The sequence below is a fragment of the Moschus berezovskii genome, chromosome 12 (genome assembly GCF_049115385.1).
Source record: "Moschus berezovskii isolate FMDL1 chromosome 12, NW_MosBer_1.0, whole genome shotgun sequence".
Classification (NCBI taxonomy): Eukaryota; Metazoa; Chordata; class Mammalia; order Artiodactyla; family Moschidae; genus Moschus; species Moschus berezovskii.
Window position 1 is genome coordinate 68,544,291 of NC_142471.1, and position 20,908 is coordinate 68,565,198.

The 20,908-nt window shown below is 40.7% G+C and overlaps 1 protein-coding gene across 4 annotated transcripts in view; it reads right to left on the reverse strand.

The window, feature by feature from the left end:
* ARMH3 (armadillo like helical domain containing 3) overlaps positions 1 to 20,655 on the reverse strand; it is a 183,164-nt gene extending 162,509 nt beyond the window's left edge. For 2 of the 4 annotated variants that reach the window (XR_008685754.2, XM_055424802.2), the window contains exons 1-5: positions 20,448 to 20,580; positions 5,469 to 5,581; positions 4,306 to 4,362; positions 4,050 to 4,196; positions 2,035 to 2,142 (exon numbers count right to left, since the gene is read on the reverse strand). Coding sequence is in view for 3 of the 4 variants with exons in the window: in XM_055424802.2 (XP_055280777.1) it covers positions 2,035 to 2,142; positions 4,050 to 4,196; positions 4,306 to 4,362; positions 5,469 to 5,570 (414 nt within the window). In the remaining variant the exon portion in view is untranslated. Of the gene's footprint in view, positions 1 to 2,034; positions 2,143 to 4,049; positions 4,197 to 4,305; positions 4,363 to 5,468; positions 5,582 to 20,039; positions 20,363 to 20,447 lie in introns of those variants that run through there. The other 2 variants (XM_055424803.2, XM_055424804.2) reach the window with 2 other exon arrangements.
* Positions 20,656 to 20,908: the final 253 nt, after the last annotated feature.

Genomic DNA, 20,908 nt, shown 5'->3' on the forward strand with positions numbered 1-20,908 from the left:
AAAGTTATGACCAACCTAGATAGTCTATTAAAAAGCAGAGACATTACTTTGCCAACAAAGGTCCGTCTAGTCAAGGCTATGGTTTTTCCCGTGGTCATGTATGGATGTGAGAGTTGGACTGTGAAGAAAGCCGAAGAATTGATGCTTGTGAACTGTGGTGCTGGAGAAGACTCTTGAGAGTCCCTTGGACTGCAAGGAGATCCAACCAGTCCATTCTAAAGGAGATCAATCCTGGGTGTTCATTGGAAGGACTGAAGCTAAAGCTGAAACTCCAATACTTTGGCCACCTCATGCAAAGAGTTGACTGACTGGAAAAGACTCTGATGCTGGGAAGGATTGGGGGCGGGAGGAGAAGGGGACGACAGAGAATGAGATGGCTGGATGGCATCACCGTCTCGATGGACATGAGTTTGAGTGAACTCCGGGAGTTGGTGATGGACAGGGAGGCCTGGAGTACTGTGATTCACGGGGTTGCAAAGAGTCAGACACGACTGAGTGACTGAACTGAACTGAACTGATTCACTATAAGGATTCTTTTGCATGTGCTGTGCTGTACTTAAGTCGCTCAGTTGTGTCCAACTCTTTGTGACCCCATGGACTGTAGTCCACCAGGCTCCTCCGACCATGGGATTCTCCAGGCAAGAACACTGGAGTGGGTTGCCAAGCCCTCTTCCAGGGGATCTTTCCAATCCAGGGATCAAACCCAGGTCTTCCAGGTTGCAGGTGGATTCTTTACCATCTGACCCAATAGGGAAGCCCATTCTTTGGCATAGAGATTTCTTTATTTTAAATTTAGTGAATGAGAGAATATGAGTTCTTCAAAGTTCATATTATGAACAATATTCATTCAAGATAGTGACAGTATTACAAATCAGATATCTGATAAGGGATTTGTACCCAAAATATGTAAAGAACTCTTACAACTCAACAATGAAAAGACAAATAATTCAACCTACAAATGGGCAAAGGATCTGAATAGATATTTCACACACACACACAAACACACATACATACTGCTGGGGAAAATGTAAAATGGTATCGCCACTTTGGTAAACAGTTTGGAATCTCCTCAAAATGTTAAGCATAGAATTACCATATGATCCAGTAATTCTACTCCTAGGTATATACCTAAGAGGATTAAAAACATATGTCCACATTTACATGCACTTCACAGCAGCATTATTCATAGCAGCCAAAATGCTGAAACATCTCAAATGTCTATCAACTGATGAATGGATAAGTAAAATAATATGATACATTCATACAGTTGAATACTAAGCAGCCAAAAAAAGGAATGAAGTACGTGCTACAACATGGATGAACCTTGAAAACACTTTGCTGAGTGAAAGAAGCCAGACACAAAAGACTACATATGATATGACTCCATTTATATGAGAAGGTACAGTAGAGGTGAACCTATCGAGATATAAAACATATTAATGGTTGCCAGAGGCTGGAGAGAAGAAGAAATAAGGAATGACTAATAATGGGCACATATTTTCTTTTTGGGGTGATGAAAATGTTCTGAGTTAACAGTGGTGATGGTTGTGCAACTCCATGAATATACTAAAAACTACTGGTTATACACCATAAAAGGATGAACTGTATGATATGTGAATTACATACTGATAACACTATTTCTCAAAAAGCATCAAACAGTAGAAATGAAAATTCTGATAAAGTCACTGTGTTAAATAAGAAAACTTAAAAGTTTAGATCTAAAGTATCCTTGTGTATTAATTTGTTACCTTCTATTTAAATTCTCATATGCTTTTAAGGAAGTATGATCATGATGTAAATCACAAGCTGCTCAGTATTTATTCTCCAGGGAAAGGATGCCTCAATACAAATCTGAATTTCAAATTTTCCTTTATTAAAGGATAAACCAAATCTGTAAAAATATCCAAATTCAAGGCCAATTCAATCATCTATGTCTATCTGAGTTAGATGTCTAGAACATCTGTCTGCAGATGGTGCTCCTCAACAGCTGTCAGAAGCAGACACCCACAGGCACATCTGCAGCTTATGCCTCACCTTCATGCACAGCTCCGCCTTGTCAAAGCCCATCAGCATGTTGATAATGTCAAACCCAGAGGTAGACTTATTCTTTTGATGGACTCCTCGAATGAGTGCACACAAGGTCTGCAGAGATGAGAGAAAGAAATCTTTCTAGAAAGAAAGTCTCAAAATGCAAAGGGCATTGGATCAGTAGCCTCACACTACAACCTCAGAACCTTCTCATATAGCTGACAATCAACTGCTCTATGCTCTGAGCTCCAGAATGCAGTTGGGGTCTTAATATGTGCAAAATCTAGAAATTAAAAGACGAATAGCATCTGAAACTATCATCTTTTTTTTCTTTTCTGGCCATCCTCTTTTTAAAAATAACACTGCAGACAAAGATTGGAAGGTGATATTCAAAAATAAGAAACCGTTTTTGAGCCTGAATCATAGGGTTGATAGAGCTTTCCCTTATTTAAAATTAATTTTAGAATTTACATAATAGTTTATCATCTTTAGTAATTATTTTTAATAACTATAGAAAACCCTGTATGATAACAATTGATAAATTTAAATCTTAAAAATTCATTACAATCCCCATCCACTACTTACTAACTGTGTGAGCCTCGACAAATCAGTTAACTTTTCAGTGCCTCATTTTTCTCATCTATACAACGGGATAATAATAGCATTAATCTCATAAGGATGATATCAAGACTATGTGAATTAATACTGTAAGGCACTTAGAATAGTCCTTGGAACTCTGTTAAAATTCCTGGAATAGCCTGGAACTTAACTTTGTTAAAGCTCAATAAATATCAATTATTACAATAATGTACTATAATTCTATGGTTTACCAAGTGACTTAATGTCAATATATTTCCACTGAACTAAAAAGTTTACAATTCAAGCCCCCACAGCAAGTCACTGTAATTACAGGAAGTACAATTTCCAACTTTCATTTCAATTAGCAGTGAAGAGGTCCCAACAACTGTGATGCTCAAAATGTAGAACTTACTGTCCAAAAGTTAAGAAAGATACAGGATAAATATGGTCCTTCTTCCTGGGGCATCAGCTCAAAAGGTAATTTCTACATTCTACAAATGAGAAAACTGGAGCTCACAAAGTGATCAGCCCAACTTGTAAGTTAGAAACTTAAACCTGATCTACCAAAAGTTCCAATAAAATTCTTTACACTGTCATGACTTCTTCATATTCTAAACTTGTCAATCACTACCCTAGGTACTCAGCTCAATCTAGGCTACACTGGAGCTACTAAACTATAAATTTTAGAAATTTTGCCCCTCATTCTTTCAAAAAAATTTACTTCTAGAACGCTACCTGCCAGGCACTGATCTACACACCAGGAACAAACTATTGAATAAAACCACCTTTACCTTCAAGAAGACTATAATGTATTCCACCAGCTCAATGTTAGGCGTAACAGTAATTCAAGAAATAATCATTCATGAATCTTCCGTACGATAATGCCACTTAGCATTAAGAACAATGATTCTTAATGTTTTTAGAGTAACAGACCCTTTTGAGAATCTGATGAAAGCCCTCTTTCCGAAAAAATGTACATATACACATAATGTACATATACACATAAAATATTACATAAAACTACAGGGAGTCAAGGACCTTCTGAAACCTCAGAATAAGAACTTTTGATCTAGTGAGACAATACTGTTTATATAAGAAAGTACTATTTATTTAATTAAGAAAGTCTTATGATTTTTGCTTTAGACTAAGAATCCTTTCTGGAGTTTCTTCTCTTTTACCTTCCTTCAAGTAATAATAAAAATTCTGTCAAACAATCCACCTTGGCATTAGATCAAATCATACAAATGGACAAGATTACTACTATAGGTGTCCATTTGATTAACCAGGAAGATAGCTAAATCAAACATAGCACAGATGTTTGGTTACTTAAAGAAATAAAGGGAAAAAAAGCCTCAAGCCTAAGGGTAATTTTAGGTTCCTCAAGTTCCAATAGATGTATTACAGTTTATAAACAAGACTTCCCCAGTCTCCCAGCCATGTACCTGCAATGCATTAACCACTCGAATTGGATGTTCCTCTCCCAGAGCCTGGATGCAGTGTTGAAATAAGCAATTAATATTGTCCTTGATTTTCATTAACTCCTCACCATCAAGAGACTCCAACTTGCCTTCCAGGTACTCTAAATTCACCTAACATGGAAACAACAAGGGCCTGAGTACATTTTTAGTGTAGCACCTAGAACACATGTGAAGGCAATCTCAGTTACCAGGAAAATCCACAGATGCCACCAAATCTTACCTTCATGAGGAAGAGCTCCTCCCAAAACCGAGGGCTACACTTACTAGGGTCCTCTGTCTGAAACCAGAAGATAAGTAGATTCAGTATACCCAGCTAACACCAAAGCATTAAGAACACATTTGAAAGAGTCACTACCTGCCTTTCACAGGGTCAACCTTACCTCTCACAATTAACTCTGAAAATGCCTGGTCATTCCAAACAGCTATAATGGGGAACAATATTTTTGTCTTCCCCAAATGGAAGACATTGTACATGGATATATATTCCCTTCACCAGAAGTTAAATGACTCTAAGAATCTCCCTCAAATCTTCCTCTTCTTAGCAAGAAGTGAAGAACCAGTTAGACATATTCTGATACAACCCCATTGTACTTTTATAGGTGCTCAGTTTTCAGGCCCATTCACATACATGAAATACAACAACAGCCCAGTGAGCCAGGTAGGGTAAATATTATCACTATTTTCCTTTTAGGAAAGAGAGTCCACAGAATTACACAAGATATGCAACTCCTTTTACAAGAATAACATGTTTTACACATTTACATGTACTACTTATGACCAAGATTTCAGAAGTTAAGTACATATGCAGGGTATCTAATTATTCTAAACTTCCATGGTAGAGTGTATTTTACAACACCGGAATGGACCACGGTCAATACACAGTTCTGAAGACCCCAAGAAATCCCCAATCTAATTGCTAATAATTCCTTAGTCATCTCATAGAGTTGGAGGATGAAACAACCTAACTAAGCAATTGTTCCTATCCACTAACAACTTAAGACAGAATGTAACAGTGCATCTTTTTAAAATATCTGAATACCATAGAATTCTAGGGCCAAAGGGAACTTCAAGGGACATCTAGGAAAAAAAAGTCCTTAAGTCAAATCATAAGGAAGACAACTCTTAAATATATTCAGAAAGAGCCATCCTCTTTCAAATGTTTTGCCCAGCTAGAGGCAACAATCTATAAGAACAACATAATAACAATCTACGTTAATTAACACATGATCATAATTTCTACTATGAGAGAGCTTACTCTCACCTTTGTTCTCTTTTTCCCACTGAAGAACTAGAAAGTAGCAGGCAGAGGTGAGGTTAATTCTCATTTTAGAACAAGAAACTAAGGAGTCAAGTTGTGAAAAATGTCAGAGCTCCAGGCCTTACCATGAAGATTTCATCATACATCAGCACCACTTTTTCCTTCAATGGTTTTTTGGAGGCTGAAGATTTCCGGAGCAAACCCCCTCGTTTCTCTACCTGTGCCATGGTGAGAGAATCTGCGAAAAGAAAGCGACAGTTAGTGCTAGAGACGCTGTTAGAGAGTCTATTGAAATACCTCTCGATGGGAAATTTTTTAGGAAGAAGAAATAATAAATAATCATGCTATAGATTTTGTGCATTTGTCCAACATCCCCTCCTCTGACCAGGTAATTTCAAGGTTTAAATCATAACTTGGTCTACAGCAAAACACATTTTACATCCTTAAAACATGCCAGTGGAAAGACTTAAAGAAGATCCAAAACCAAGCAAGAAAGTGTAACTAGCTCCATCTGTAATAGGTCTGGTCATATATTTGAGTTTGATGGAGGAAAGGCTGCAAAGCACACACTGCCCACAGACTGATGGTGAAGTTAAATTTCAAGTATTGATCGAGCTTAGGACCATTAAGGCAGGAAGTGTGCTGCAGACTGATGTGCTCCATTGATTTCCCCAAAGTAAGTAGGTCCTCCTCACTGCAAAGTACTTGGCCTTCACTGTCACATAAATCACACTGGACCTGACTGTCTTCAGAAATTCCTCTTCAAGGAAACCCAAGGCAGAAAACAGTAGTTAAAAGACCAAAAATTAAATTAATTTCAAAATAACCAAATATAACTCCCTTCAAATTTAATTATATATATACATGTATATAACTTCAGTATATTTTTAAATTCTCTATAAAAGCAGTTCCACAAATCACGCCCAAATTTTCCCAACTTGCTTCAAGGAATCCTCAATTTTTTCCAAGTGAGAACTTAAAATGCCACAGGTCTCCACATGGATTTACACACATTTTCTCACTTCCCAAATGTTTTCTTCTGTTGACAAAATTCCTCTCTTTCCCTTAAATCTTAGGCTTTAGTTGTTAAACTTAATTTTATCCAATGGCAAGTACGGATGGTAGTGAGGAGACTGATTTCACTTTCAGACAAATCCAAAGCAGCAGAAAATTAATCTTGTTCAATGACATTTGGAAAATATACACTATGTTTCAAATCAAAATCAAAACTTTAAGGAATAGATGAATCCAACAGCATAAAAGACTCTGTCTCAGATATCATCTTTCTCTTATACATATAGCCCCAAAGGAGACGCATTTTTGAACTCTAAACGCACAGAAAATTTCCTCACTAGAAGTTTTGCATCCTTAGCACAGGGGCTGTATCTTATACCTTTTCATAAGCACTTGGTTTGCAGTAAATGCTCAGTATATGCCTGTCACTGAGAAGTCCTACGTCTAACCTAAAATTTTAGTTAGACTTATCTCTATCAAAGCCTCACTAAGACCTCTTATTCCTTTATGATCCAGAGAAAACTGAAGGAAAAAATAACAGCAACAACAAAAAAAGAAGATTCTTTCAGGCAATTTACACTATATTGATCATCGCTTTGCCTTAAAGCATGAAATAAAGGCTCCATTGAAAACATTCCTGTGTCTTTTAAATAGGTTGTCAAGAGGAAGATGTCCTTATCGGGGAAAAATAAATTGGAAATCAAGAGGATCCTATTAAAATAAATCAAAAGCAATGCAATTCTAAGCTCAGTGGATATAGATCTTTCATGTGCTCAGCTTCAACCAGTTGATTAACAGAAACAGTGGGAACCAAAGTCCCTGGATGCGAAAAGCACATGTTTACAAACATCTCCTTCTGAGGATTTATAATTAGGTTACAGCTAATCAATGTCCACCCCAAATCTAATAAACTCACTTTCTCTATTTCGGAATCAATACTTTCTAATAAGCAAAAGGGAATAGGAGAGGAAGGAAAAACAATTTCAACCGAAAGTACCAAATTTCCTAAGAAATTAAATTCTTTTCATCACTCTCCTTCCATCTGGAGCAGGGGGAAATTCAACGAAGGACCTCAACTCATTATTCTCTGTCATCATCACAGGCACCTGAAATTTACCACCCAAGCTGTCTGAAGTGTGACTAGAAACTGACAACATAAAAGTCCCCTCCTTTTGCCAGCACTTCTACCCAATGAGCACAACAAAGAAGGGTATTTCTAGAATGCAAACTAGAAGAAGTATAGAACTCTTTAAAAAAGTCTTTCTGGGGTCTCAGAAAATGAAGCCTGTGCTCCCAAAATTGAAAGTAAAATATGTGACTGGTAGAACAGTAAATTGCAGTACATCAGTAATGTAAGTGTAATCTGTTTATATCCTCCCAGTGTTTCTTTCCTCTTTCACAATCCTCCCCTATTGTAGAGAGAACCAGTAGCAGCTGAGCAGCAGCCAGAGTAACGGAACAACCAGCAGAACTGAGACTAGAACACAGCTCTCCCAACCAACTAGATGACACGGAGTAAATCATTGTGCTTCTCAGTTTCCTTACAAGTAAAACTAGAGGACTGGACTAGACACATTATCTAATGATTCTCTCAGCATCCCTGAAATACCACAAGCACAAAAGGAACACCTAAATACTGTAAAGCTCTAACTGAGGCACTGCTGCTGCTGCTGCTGCTGCTAAGTCACTTCAGTCGTGTCCAACTCTGTGTGACCCCATAGGCGGAAGCCCACCAGGCTCCCCCTTCCCTGGGATTCTCCAGGCAAGAACACTGGAGTGGGTTGCCAGTTCCTTCTCCAATGTGTGAAAGTGAAAAGTGGAAGTGAACTCGCTCAGTCGTGTCCAACCCTTAGCAACCCCACGGACTGCAGCCTGCAGCCTACCAGGCTCCTCCATCCATGGGATTTTCTAGGCAAGAGTACTGGAGTGGCTTGCCATTGCCTTCTCCAAACTGAGGCACTAAGGAGTTACAAAAAGGAAACTGCAAACTGGATCCTCTAGGAGCTCAAATCTATTAGCAGAGACAGGCACAGAACAACCCATGAAGTGTTAAGTCGCTCAGTCCCATCTGACTCTTTGTGACCCCATGGACTGTGGCCCACCAGGCTCCTCTGCCCATGGAATTTTCAGACACGAATACCAGAGTGGGTTGCCATGCTCTTCTCCAGGGGAACTTCCTGACCCAGGGACCCAACCCAGGTCTCACATTGCAGGCAGATTCTTTACCATCTGAGCCACCAGAACCCATAGTACAAGGCAAATCGTGAGAAATAAACAGATTTAAAGTACAAAGAAAATGCTGTGGACTACAAGGAAGAGAAAGAAGCATTCTATGACTACACTATGACCTCTGTTGGTCTGGGCTTTTAAATCCTTCTAGTGAAGAAGCAAATACAGCAAAGCCACAGCAATCCCACAGAAATGTCATCTTAGGTAGGAACACAGTTTCTGAGAAACAAGATATAGTAGACAAAGTAATAAAAAATAATCAGGCAACTTTTCAATGCTAATTTCACCTACCACCAAACAGGAATGGCTTCAAATCCCCCAAACTCAATGGTAAATCAATGAAGTCTTTCATTCCTAAACCTCAGGAACTGCTGGTCCCATGACCTGCATACAACTTCTCTCTGAAAGACCCAAGTCATACAATAAGAACTATATCTTAAAGCAATCCAGCTACAGACTTCTTAAATGCATGTCACTTCACATTCCTACAGCATAAAATAATTAAATATCAAGATTTGAAAACCTAAAGTCAAATACTTCCAGTATTTCACAGGCAAGGAATGTTAGTTACACTTAACAAGTTACTCATTTATCTGTCTTCTTAAGCACAATATATGCCAACTCTAGTATCAGAAAATTAACTTAATAGAAATTCACTCTGATTTCCAGAGTGATCAGTTAATCTATTAAGGTCTTGGTATTGTATCTATTGGAGAAGGAAATGGCAACCCACTCCACTGCTCTTGCCTGGAGAATCCCAGGGACGGGGGAGCCTGGTGGGCTTCCGTCTGTGGGGTCATACAGAGTCGGACACGACTGAACGACTTAGCAGCAGCAGCAGCATTGTATCTATATGAGATGATGAAGGTTAAAAAACTAAATCTATTGAGGTAATCATTTCACTAAATATACATAAATCAAACCATCATGCTGTTCACCTTAAACTTACAGAGTGATGTACGTCAATTATTTCTCAATAAAACTGGGAAAAATATCTAAAAAAAGTCTTTGGTCTTAGTCCCAACTATTATACACTCATTCTATAAGTTTCCTTTCTCTTTCTGGCTTCAATTTGCCAATATGTGTTGGACCGCAAGAAGGCTGAGCGCCAAAGAATTGATGCCTTCGAATTGTGGTGCTGGAGAAGACTCTTGAAAAGTCTTTTGGACTACAAGGAGATCAAACCAGTCAATCTTAAAGTTAATCAACCCTGAATATTCATTGGAAGGACTAACGCTGAACCTGAAGCTCCACTATTGTAGCTACCTGATGCAAAGAGCCAACTCACTGGAAAAGACCCTGATGCTGGAAAAGACTGAAAGGAGGAGGAGAAGAGGGTGGCAGAAGATGAGATGCTTAGATAGCATCACTGACTCGTGTGTGCCTGCATGCTCAGTCACTTCAGTCGTGTCCGACTCTGTGCAACCTATGGACTACAGCATGCCAGGCTCCTCTATCCATGGAATTCTCCAGGCAAGAATACTGGAGTTGGTTGCCATGCCCTTCTCTGGGGGATCTTCCAGACCCAGGGATAGAACCTGCATCTCTTATGTCTACCTGCATTGGCAGGTGGGTTCTTTACCACTAGCACCACCTGGGAAGCCCAGCATCACTGACTCAATGAACATGAATTTGAGCAAACTCTGGGGGACAGTGAAAGACAGGGAAGACTGGCATGCTACAGTCCATATGGTCACAAAGGGTTGGACATGACTTAGTGGCTGAACAACAAACAACAGCAAAAACCAAGGCAAGAAGCCATGGCAAGAATGTGCAGAAAAGTGAACCCTTGTGCACTGCTGGTGGGGATGTAAATTGGTGCAGCTACTACAGAAAATAGTATGGATGTTCCTCAAACACTAAAGATAAAACTACCATATGACCCAGCACTCCCACTTCCATATATATCTGAAGAAAATAAAGTCACTATCTTGAAGAGATGCACTCTCATGTTCACTGCAGCATTACTCACAATTTAAAAAACCATGGAAATAACCTAAGTGTCCATCACTGGACAAATGGATAGAGAAAAAGTGGTATATACATACAGTGGAATATCATTCAGTCATAAAAAAGAAGGAAATCTTGCCATTTGTAACAACACAGATGAATCTTGAGGGCAGTATGCTAAATAAAATGACAGACAGATAAAGACAAATATTGTTTGTTGCATGTGGAATCTAAAAAAGCAAAACAAATAGAAATTGAGTAGATTAGACTGGTGGTTGCACATGGGATGGGGAATAGGGCAAATGGAGAGATGCTGGTCAAAGGGTACAAACTTCCAGTTATAAGACAAGTAAGTTCTGGGAATCTAACATAAAACCTGGTGACTATAATTAACAATACTGTAATATATATCTAAAAGTTGCTACATTAAATCTTAAATGTTCTCACCACAAAAAAAAAAAGAAAAAAAGTGACCATGTGAAGTAACGGATGTGTTAACTAACTTTATCATTGGTAACGATTTCACAATATATATGTACATCAAATCATCATATTATATACCGTAAAGTTATACAGTGTTAAACATAAATTGTGTGTGTGTGTGTGTTAGTCACTCAGTCGTGTCCAACTCTGTAGGAACTCTTGCACTGTAGCCTGCCAAGCTCCTCTGTCCATGGGATCCTCAAGGCAAGAATACTGGAGTGGGTTGCCATTCCCTTCGCCAGGGGATCTTCCCAACCCAGGAACTGAACACAGGCTTCCCACACTGTAAGCAGATCCCTTACCGTCTGAGCTGAAAAATCATATCTCAACAAAACAGGAAGAGGGTATGGAACAGCTCAGGTAATGGTCTGGAGTTTTAGGTTCATACTTGTAATGGACTGGTAGCAAGTACCAACCTCACTTCACTGCTTGATGAAGCTCCAAAACACTAGTGTAGGTAGATGCTCAGAAATACATCTCAAAACATTTCAACCAGTGTGGAAGAAAACAAAAAGAAGTAAAAGAAAAGAACAAAGGGAAAGAAGGAAAATTAATAAAAATAAATGTGCCCACCATCCAGGAAGAAAAAAATATGCACAGATCAGGCGTGCAGTCATTCATTCAACAATACTAATACTGATCACCTTTCAGGTGCTAAGCATTAAGGGTACAGCAGTGAACAAGACAAACAAGATCCCTGCTTTCAGAGCTTTCATGCTACTAGAGGAAGAAAAGCAACAAACAACTTGAGATAATGATAAGTATCTTGAAGGCAAAATTGTCTAGGGGGACTACAGATAGCAAATTAAAGAAGGACTCTAAGAAAAGTGATAGGAGGACTGAGATCAGACTAACAGGAAGAAAACAGCCATGTGGAAATCTTGAGAAAAGTGTTCCAGATAGAGGCAATAGCAAATTCAAAGGCCCCAAGACTTGAACACACTTGGCATGTTCAAGAAACAGAAATGCCAGGGAATTCCTTGGTAGTCCAGTGGTTAGTGCTGCGTGCTTCCACTGAAGGGGGCCCAGGTTCAATCCCTGGTTGGGGAACTAAGAACCTGATGCCACACATCACGGCCAAAAAAGAAAGAAATGCCAGAGTGCCTAGAGTATAAAAATTCCTTTTTTTAAAGGTTTTTGTAAAGCTTATTGAGTGTGAGTTTTTTTAAATATATGAAGAGAATTCAAAAGTCCATTAGCAATAGAATGGGAAAATTATAGTATATATATATATGTATAATATATACAGTAGAATACTATACAGAAATTTTAAAGAACTATTGAAATAATACTGATAAACTAATAGATACTGAATAAAAAATGTTTGAAAGAAACGAGTACAAACTAATGATTTAATTTATATGAAACTCAAAAAGGTAAAATTAGTCTGTGGGGACAGAGATTAGAATAGCTGTTACCCTGGGCAGGGAGATGAATGGGATGGAGTATAAGGAAGCCTTCTGAGGTACCGGAAATGTGCTCTATCTTGACCTGAGTGGAAGCCATATATATATATATATATACAAGTGTAAAAGAATTATCAAGTCATACACTTCACATTATGCATACTGTTCCTTGATCCAAAATAATAGATGTGTTCACAAATATATACATATATGTGTGTATATATATATATATATATATAAAAATTTAACACTACCCATGCAGAACATGGGGATGGTCTTGGTCCCTGTCTCCTGGACAATGTCACGAACCTCCGTCCAGAGTTCATCAGGCACTCTATCAATCAGATCTAGTCCCTTAAATCTATTTCTCACTTCCACTGTATAATCATAAGGGATTTGATTGAGGTCATATCTGAATGGTCGAGTGGTTTTCCCTACTTTCTTCAATTTAAGTCTGAATTTCGCAATAAGGAGTTCATGATCTGAGCCACAGTCAGCTCCTGGTCTTGTTTTCGCTAACTGTATACAGCTTCTCCATCTTTGGTTGCAAAGAATATAATCAATCTGATTTCGGTGTTGACCATCTGGTGATGTCCATGTGTAGAGTCTTCTCTTGTGTTGTTGGAAGAGGGTGTTTGCTATGACCAGTGCATTCTCTTGACAAAACTCTATTAGCCTTTGCCCTGCTTCATTCCGTGCTCCAAGGCCAAATTTGCCTGTTACTCCAGGTGTTTCTTGACTTCCTACTTTTGCATTCCAGTCCCCTATAAGGAAAAGGACATCTTTTTTGGGTGTTAGTTCTAAAAGGTCTTGCAGGTCTTCATAGAACCGATTAACTTCGGCTTCTTCAGCATTACTGGTTGGGGCATAGGCCTGGATTATTGTAATATTGAATGGTCTGCCTTGGAAACGAACAGAAATCATTCTGTCATTTTTAAGATTGCATCCAAGTACTGCATTTTGGACTCTTTTGTTGACCATGATGGCTACTCCATTTCTTCTAAGGGTTTCCTGCCCACAGTAGTAGATATAATGGTCATCCGAGTTAAATTCACCCATTCCAGTCCATTTTAATTCACTGATTCCTAGAATGTCGACGTTCACTCTTGCCATCTCCCGTTTGACCACTTCCAATTTGCCTTGATTCATGGACCTAACATTCCAGGTTCCTATGCAATATTGCTCTTTACAGCACCAGACCTTGCTTCTATCACTGGTCACATCCACAGCTGGGTATTGGTTTTGCTTTTGCTCCATCCCTTTATTCCTTCTATAGTTATTTCTCCACTGAGCTCCAGTAGCATACTGGGCACCTACCGACCTGGGGAATTCCTCATTCAGTATCCTATCATTTTGCCCTTTGTTACTGTTCATGGGGTTCTCAAGGCAAGTATACTGAAGTGGTTTGCCATTCCCGAATAGATGGAAAAACAGTGGAAACAGTGTCAGACTTTATTTTTAGGGGATCCAAAATCACTGCAAATGCTGATTGCAGCCATGAAATTAAAAGACGCTTGCTCCTTGGAAGGAAAGTTATGACCAACCTTGATAGTATATTAAAAAGCAGAGACATTACTTTGCCAGCCAAGGTCCGTCTAGTCAAGGCAATGGTTTTTCCCGTGGTCATGTATGGATGTGAGAGTTGGACTGTGAAGAAAGCTGATCGCCGAAGAATCGATGCTTTTGAACTGTGGTGTTGGAGAAGACTCTTGAGAGTCCCTTATACTGCAAGGAGATCCAACCAGTCCATTCTAGAGGAGATCAATCCTGGATGTTCATTGGAAGGACTGATGCTAAAGCTGAAACTGCAATACTTTGGCCACCTCATGCGACGAGTTGACTCACTGGAAAAGACTCTGATGCCGGGAAAGGTTGGGGGCAGGAGGAGAAGGGGACGACGGAGAATGAGATGGCTGGATGGCATCACCAACTCTGTGGACATGAGTTTGAGTGTACTCCGGGAGTTGGTGATGGACAGGGAAGCCTGGCATGCTGTAGTTCATGGGGTCGCGGAGAGTCGGACACAACTGAGCGACTGAACTGAACTGAACTGATGCAGAACATTAGAACAAAGTCTAGTAGGAACTCCAACTTGCACACATGACACTGATCTAAAATAACCAATGAAGAGTTGACACTTATTTAGCACTTATTATAGACCAAGCACTGTCCTAAGCACTTTATAACACATTGATTTATCCTCACAACCTATGATCCAGCAAACTTGACAATAAGGAAACTAAAGAATGAAGTGGTTAAAAAACAAAAATAAAAAAACTTGCCAGGATAAGTGAAAGTAGAGATTCAAACCCAGAGAGTCTGATGTTTGAGTTCAGCCCTTAACCACTACACTATACTGAGCAGAGATGAACAGAAGTAGAATAACCTACACATAAACAAAGCTGCATCTGCAGAGAAACTGAAGAGGTTCCAGGTGAGTGAGGAGGAAGAGTACACGCTTGCTGACCTTAATGACAAACTGTAGAGTATCCAGACATCTTGAGTTTCATCACTTGTTTGCCTGTAGGTAATTGTGCCATTCTAAGAAGTAAAAGAAAACTATCTGCTACATGCATATGTATATAAATATGGATAATGGTGAAGTGAAAAAGAGATAGACAAATCAATGAAATAGTAGAAAACTTAGAAGGAAAAATTGAAGATTCTGAGTGTCTACTCAAGTTGATAGATGTATTCAGTATAATAAATGGGAAAAAAAGGCTGAAATACATTGATATCCACTACAGGATCTAACTGATACTATATTTTAATTGAGCTAGGGCTTCCCTGGTAGCTCAGATGGTAAAGAATCTGCCTACAATGCAGGAGACCTGGGTTCGATCCCTGAGTTGGGAAGATCTCCTGAGAAAGGAATGGCAACCGATTTCACTATTCTTGCCTGGAGAATCCCATGGACAGAAGAGCCTGGCAGGCTACATTCCACGGGGTTGCAAAGAGTTGGACACAACTGAGCGACTAACACAACTTAACTGAGCTAAGTCAGTGCTCTGAGGGTAATTCTCCACCAAAACTTGATTATGAATGGAAAGATACTATAAAACAAGACAGAAAGATGAAAATGCTTTACCCCTGCAGAACTGTGATCACATGTTTCAGAATCTCCTGGCAAGGCTCCCGGAAACGTAAGACTTCTAAACCCCTCTCCCCACTACTGAAACAGACTTTTCAAAACAAGGATCAGAGGTCTACATTCTAATAATGACCCCAGTCAGTGGTTCTGAACTGGGGTAATTCTGGCTCCCAAGGGACATCTGTAGATGCCTGGAGGTATTCTGGGTTGTCACAACTGGAAGGGGAGGTACCACTGGCATCTACTGGGTAGAGGCCAGGGACGATGCTAAATACCCTACAGGACGGTTACCACACAAAGAATTATCTAGGCCAATAAGTCAATAATGCCGAGGTTAAGACCCTGCCCCAAATAACTCTGATGTTCACTAAAGTTTAAGAAGTACTCATCTAAGCCTTAAAACAAGCCTTCAGAAGAAAGCAGCATCTGGACAGATTTTTGAGAGGATGAATAAAACTTCTGCCATCTCCAGGAAAGGCACTGGAGCAATCCTCACCTACTTCCACCTCATTCTCCCCATATTACTCACCAACACCATCCCCTTTTCTCAGGATCTTAGCCTCTGTTTGCCCATCTGTGAAAGATCATATGGAACACATTGACTATAGTAGTCCATAGTGCCTTCTGAAGGAGATGAAAATCCTGTCTGCCCAGAAGTTGTGGCTGAGTCAGATAATACCAGTGCACTCTGATCATGAGCCATTCACCCAATACACACTAGGTTTACCAAGTCAGAAATAGTCTTCTGACTCTCCTAAAAAATTTCCCTAGTTCCTCCAGATGTGAGGGTTTGTGTTTTTAATTTTTAGGCAAAAGTTATCTGCTCCCTATGTCCTTCTGCAAGGCATTCCACACTCCCAAGGTAAACACTAAAACTATAATGCAAGGTGTTTTTACCTTCAAATCCCAACCCTTAATTTCTCAAACTAGCTCCTGTATCGCCTCTTCCTTTCTGAAGGCCCCAAATATTTAGCTCACTAATTGGATTCACATACTCATGTTCCACATGACTCCCTGTCATACCTTCTCTCAGTAGCATGGGACACGGGTTCCCCTAATTCTACCCCCAGACTGGATCTGAAACAAGCATGTAACTCCTTTCCATTTTAATGGATTTTTACTGCTAGTCACTCCAAGTCTTTTATACCCCCAAAATGAAAAGAGAGTGAGACCTGTATTCTTTTTTTTTTGAGACCTGTATTCTTGAAGCTGCCTCTCTAAATCTCCTTCATATGGTCTTTTTTTTTTTTTTTGGCCACACTGCACAGCATATGGGATCTTAGTTCCCCAACCAGGGATCCAACCCTTCCACCCTGAAGTGGAAGGGCAAAGTCTTAACCATTGGATCTCCAGGGAAGTCCTCCTAAATTCTCATCAGAGAGAGCTCCACATCAGGCCACAACCCTTTTGTTCTAGCATTTGTTTCATTTTAATTACTGGGGATGTAATTCATCATTCATTCCTCCATATCATTCAGAGCACAGCCTCCCACTCAAGGTGGTATAATAAATACTACTACCAAGTACTCACTATATACTTGGCACTGTTCTAAGTGATTTAAATATACTGTATTAATCCTTACAACAAGCAAATGAAGTAGGTACTAATACCATAATTTTACAGTGAGGATTTTACTCTGCCCAAGTAAAAAGGAGTACAGCCACTAAATCTTTCTGGTAGCTCAATGAGAATATCGTTAGTGCGAAAAAAAAACAAACAACAAGTGCTTACTAGTAGAACATTCAAAAATCTAGATTCAGTTAAAATTCTGTGGAAACTCCAAATTGATGTTCATATCACATTCCCACTTTATATCTGACAAGCATCACCCCTATTTTCTAGATGCTAGGACAGAACCGGCCTGATTCAGTAATAAGCACATGAGCCACTATGGGGCAGCATCCGTATCTTGTGCGTGTTCCTATGCTCTGTACGGTGTTTACCTCAGAGTGGGTGTCTAGCCTACACTTGAAAGTGGAATTAACTCAGGGACTTGCCCAAGACTAAGCAGCAAGTGGCGAAATCACGATTTCCCCAATCTCTACTCTGGGTTTTCGGTCATAGTCTGTACCTGCTAGAAGTGAACTAGCTCCACAGAAGAGAATTCAATCTGGTCCCATCAGAATCTACAAAGTCTGCCTACTTTCACAAATTAATAATAGAGATGAAGAGGTTTAAACAAACATGACTATCTCAGGTTCCCTTTCAAGTGATTTTACATAAGAAGGAATGCACTTGTACCTTCAGAAGGAGGAACCAACTTCAAACTGACAGGATTTCAGGAAACTGTGATTGAAAATCACCTTTTTCTGACAGTTCCCAGAATGAGAATTCATTGTCAGATCCTCTTCTCAAGAGCAGGAGCTCTTGTAAATTAATACTGTCTATCTCCTGCTCAAGCCCTGAACTTCCTCAAGCAGCACAACGTCACTCACACATTCTTCATCTCCTTTCCTGTTGAACAATACAAGCCTCATGAATACCACCCAAGTATAAAATGAAAATTATAAGACAGACTCCCATAATCTTCTTAAAGGAAAGCACAAAAGGTAACTGCAACCTAGCAAAAATAAATTGATTTCCTGTTAGCTCAACAACTAACACTTACCAAGACCTTATAACAACATGAGCATGGTCTAAGGGGAAAAGGACACAAAATAAGAGGTATGGTCCCTGCCTTGAGATGCTCACTATTAAGTGAAAGAAGTGCCTATTCAAATAATTCCTTATAAAGAAACAGACATTATTTTCCCAGGAGTTTTTTCATGTATGTCCTTCCTCCAAGCTACTGCCAAAATATCAAGCTCACCAGGCCTCCTTATTTCCATCTGCCTACTAATATGTCCATGGGTATATCCCACAATCAACTTGATCTCAGCATACCAGACTATCTCCACTATACCTTTTCCAAAGCCACCCAACCCTTTAAAAAATCTGCTCTACTTTTTCTAATCCATATCCTGGTCAATGAAATTCCCATTTACCCAGTTTCTCAAATTAGAAAGCTTAGCCCACTGTCTCTCCCTAAACAGTCACTAAGTCCTATTGCAGCTATCTCAGAAATACTTCTAAAATCCATTCCCCCTCCTCTTAATTCCCACTGCCACACTTGACTGAGACTCTCAGTCAATTGCAACAACTCTAATTAGTCTCACTGCCTCATTTCTCCATCAATCTGCACTTCTGTCACTCCCTAACATTAAAAAGTTCCAATGGCTCCCGGCTCTCTTTTCCGTCTCATCTCTAGGCAATTTCCCCACCACATATTCTGTTTCAGACAAATTTCTGACACTTAAACGTCATGTTATTTTCTTTCCTGACTTTCACCATGTCTTTGCTCATGCTGTTGTCTCCAACTGGAATGCCTTTCCTTACTTGCACAAGTTCCTACTCATTTTCCAACACCCAACTCAAACACTTCCTCCCTGCAGATTGCCCTGACTCTCCAGGCAATGTTAATATTTCCTTCACACCAAATAAATTCCTTTAAATGGATATGTAACATTCAGCACTACAACTTTCATGTGACTATGTCTCTCTGATGTTCTTGGGGAAAGATAGTCTTCTTTTTTTTAAAGTAAGAAGTGGATTTATCTTGAGAAACACTCCACAGACAGTGTGGGCCATCTCTAAAGGCAAGAGGCCTGATACTCATATATCTAACCCCAGAGTCAGTTACATAAGTGCTCCATAAATGTGTGTTGAATAGAGTTCACCCTCATACATCCTGGATCGATTTGTTACTTGGTTAGTTTCCCCAAATTTTATGGATTTCTGAACTTGGCTCTATATAAAAGTCTAACTTTCATAACACTGCTTTGAGTTTTCAAGAGAGGTTTTATTATTACAGTTCAAATGTCTAACGAGTATATATCCCTAAACATCCTATGAAAATACCTTAAAGCCTCCCCTGTTCGCTAAGGAAAGAATGAGGGTACTCGTTCACAATCCTAACAAGAAGAATCGTCCTTTCTTCTAGACTGATCTGCTATCTGGAAAAGCCCTCACACAGGAGGTACTGTGCACACAAGACCAACGGAAGGCACACCGAAAATAATTCCAATTAACTTGAGCTAAATTAACAGCAGACACAAACTCTATCTACCCTCCTTTACAAAGTCAGTGAGAGTACAGAATAGCAAAAAAACAGCTCTCACTACACGCAAAACTTTTCCTGGAGAGGAGGAACTGGGGCGGGTCAGATGATCCACATATAATGGGCCCTGCCCAAGCCTCTACTTCTCCACGTCGAGAGGCAGCACTCCTCAGCCTCCCATAGTTCTCCTTCCCCAAGGAACCAGCTTTTATTTCCTGTTTCTTCCCTACACCTTACTGGAAGCAGGTTCGTTTCCCCGGTTCACACCTAGTTAGCGAGAGAAAACATGGTAGCTTTATGTGAAGGGTGGGCTCGACGGTCAGAGACTGTAAAGAAGGACAGGATGGAGCCCTTCCGGGACACCTGAACACTCCGGCACACAGGGCTTCCTCTAGCCCTTCTCCGGAGTCTTACTCCGCGCCCTCACCTCAGGGCCAGGAAGGGGTGAACGCCACTCGGGCGGGAACGACCTGGGAGAAAAGCTCTCAAGGTACCCTGCGGAGTCCCGGTCAGCCTCGTGCCGGGGTCAAAGGTCAGCGCCTCGGCTGCCAGGAGAGCCCACCAGGGACCCGAAGCGGCACTGGAGAGTTAGAGGGACCGGCTGAAGGAGGAGCGCTCGGCTTCTCGCTCCTCTCCGCCGTTCGGGGCCCTTCCTCCCCGCGGCACGCAGCCTCCGCCCGCCTCAGCAGCTGCCCTGCCTCCCTCCCTCTCCCCGCGTCGTCCCCCCGGCGAGCTCAGGCCCCGCCCCCAGGGCCGCCTCAGACCAAGGCCTAGTATGGCAGAACCCGAAGAGGTTGACCAGGTTCGGAAATCTGACCCTGCCGGCAACGCTTACCGAGCCCCTGGCTCCTCCTCCACCACCCGCGCCGCTCCCGGGCCCGCTCGTTCCCGACGCCACCGACACCGCCACTGCTCCGGGCTCACGGACGCGCTCCCCACCTCCCCCGAACCTTACCCCGAGCCCGCCGTATCCCGCTGGGTCCTAAAGCCTGCCGCTGATAACGTTCTCCGGCGCCCGCTGCCTGATGCTGGTTCGGACCACAATTCCCAGCAAGCATCACAAAGACTACGTTTCCCGAAATGCACCGCGAGAAAGAAATTAGCATAAGGAACCTGGATCAGGAGTCTACTGGATACAAGTTGAATTAGCAGTTTCTTTAAATGTGGCAAATTCTGAAATTGGCAGATTTGGGGAGGAAGGTGATGTTTCAGTTCAGTTCAGTCTCTCAGTCGTGTCCGACTCTCCGCGACCCCATGAATCACAGCACGCCAGGCCTCCCTGTCCATCACCAACTC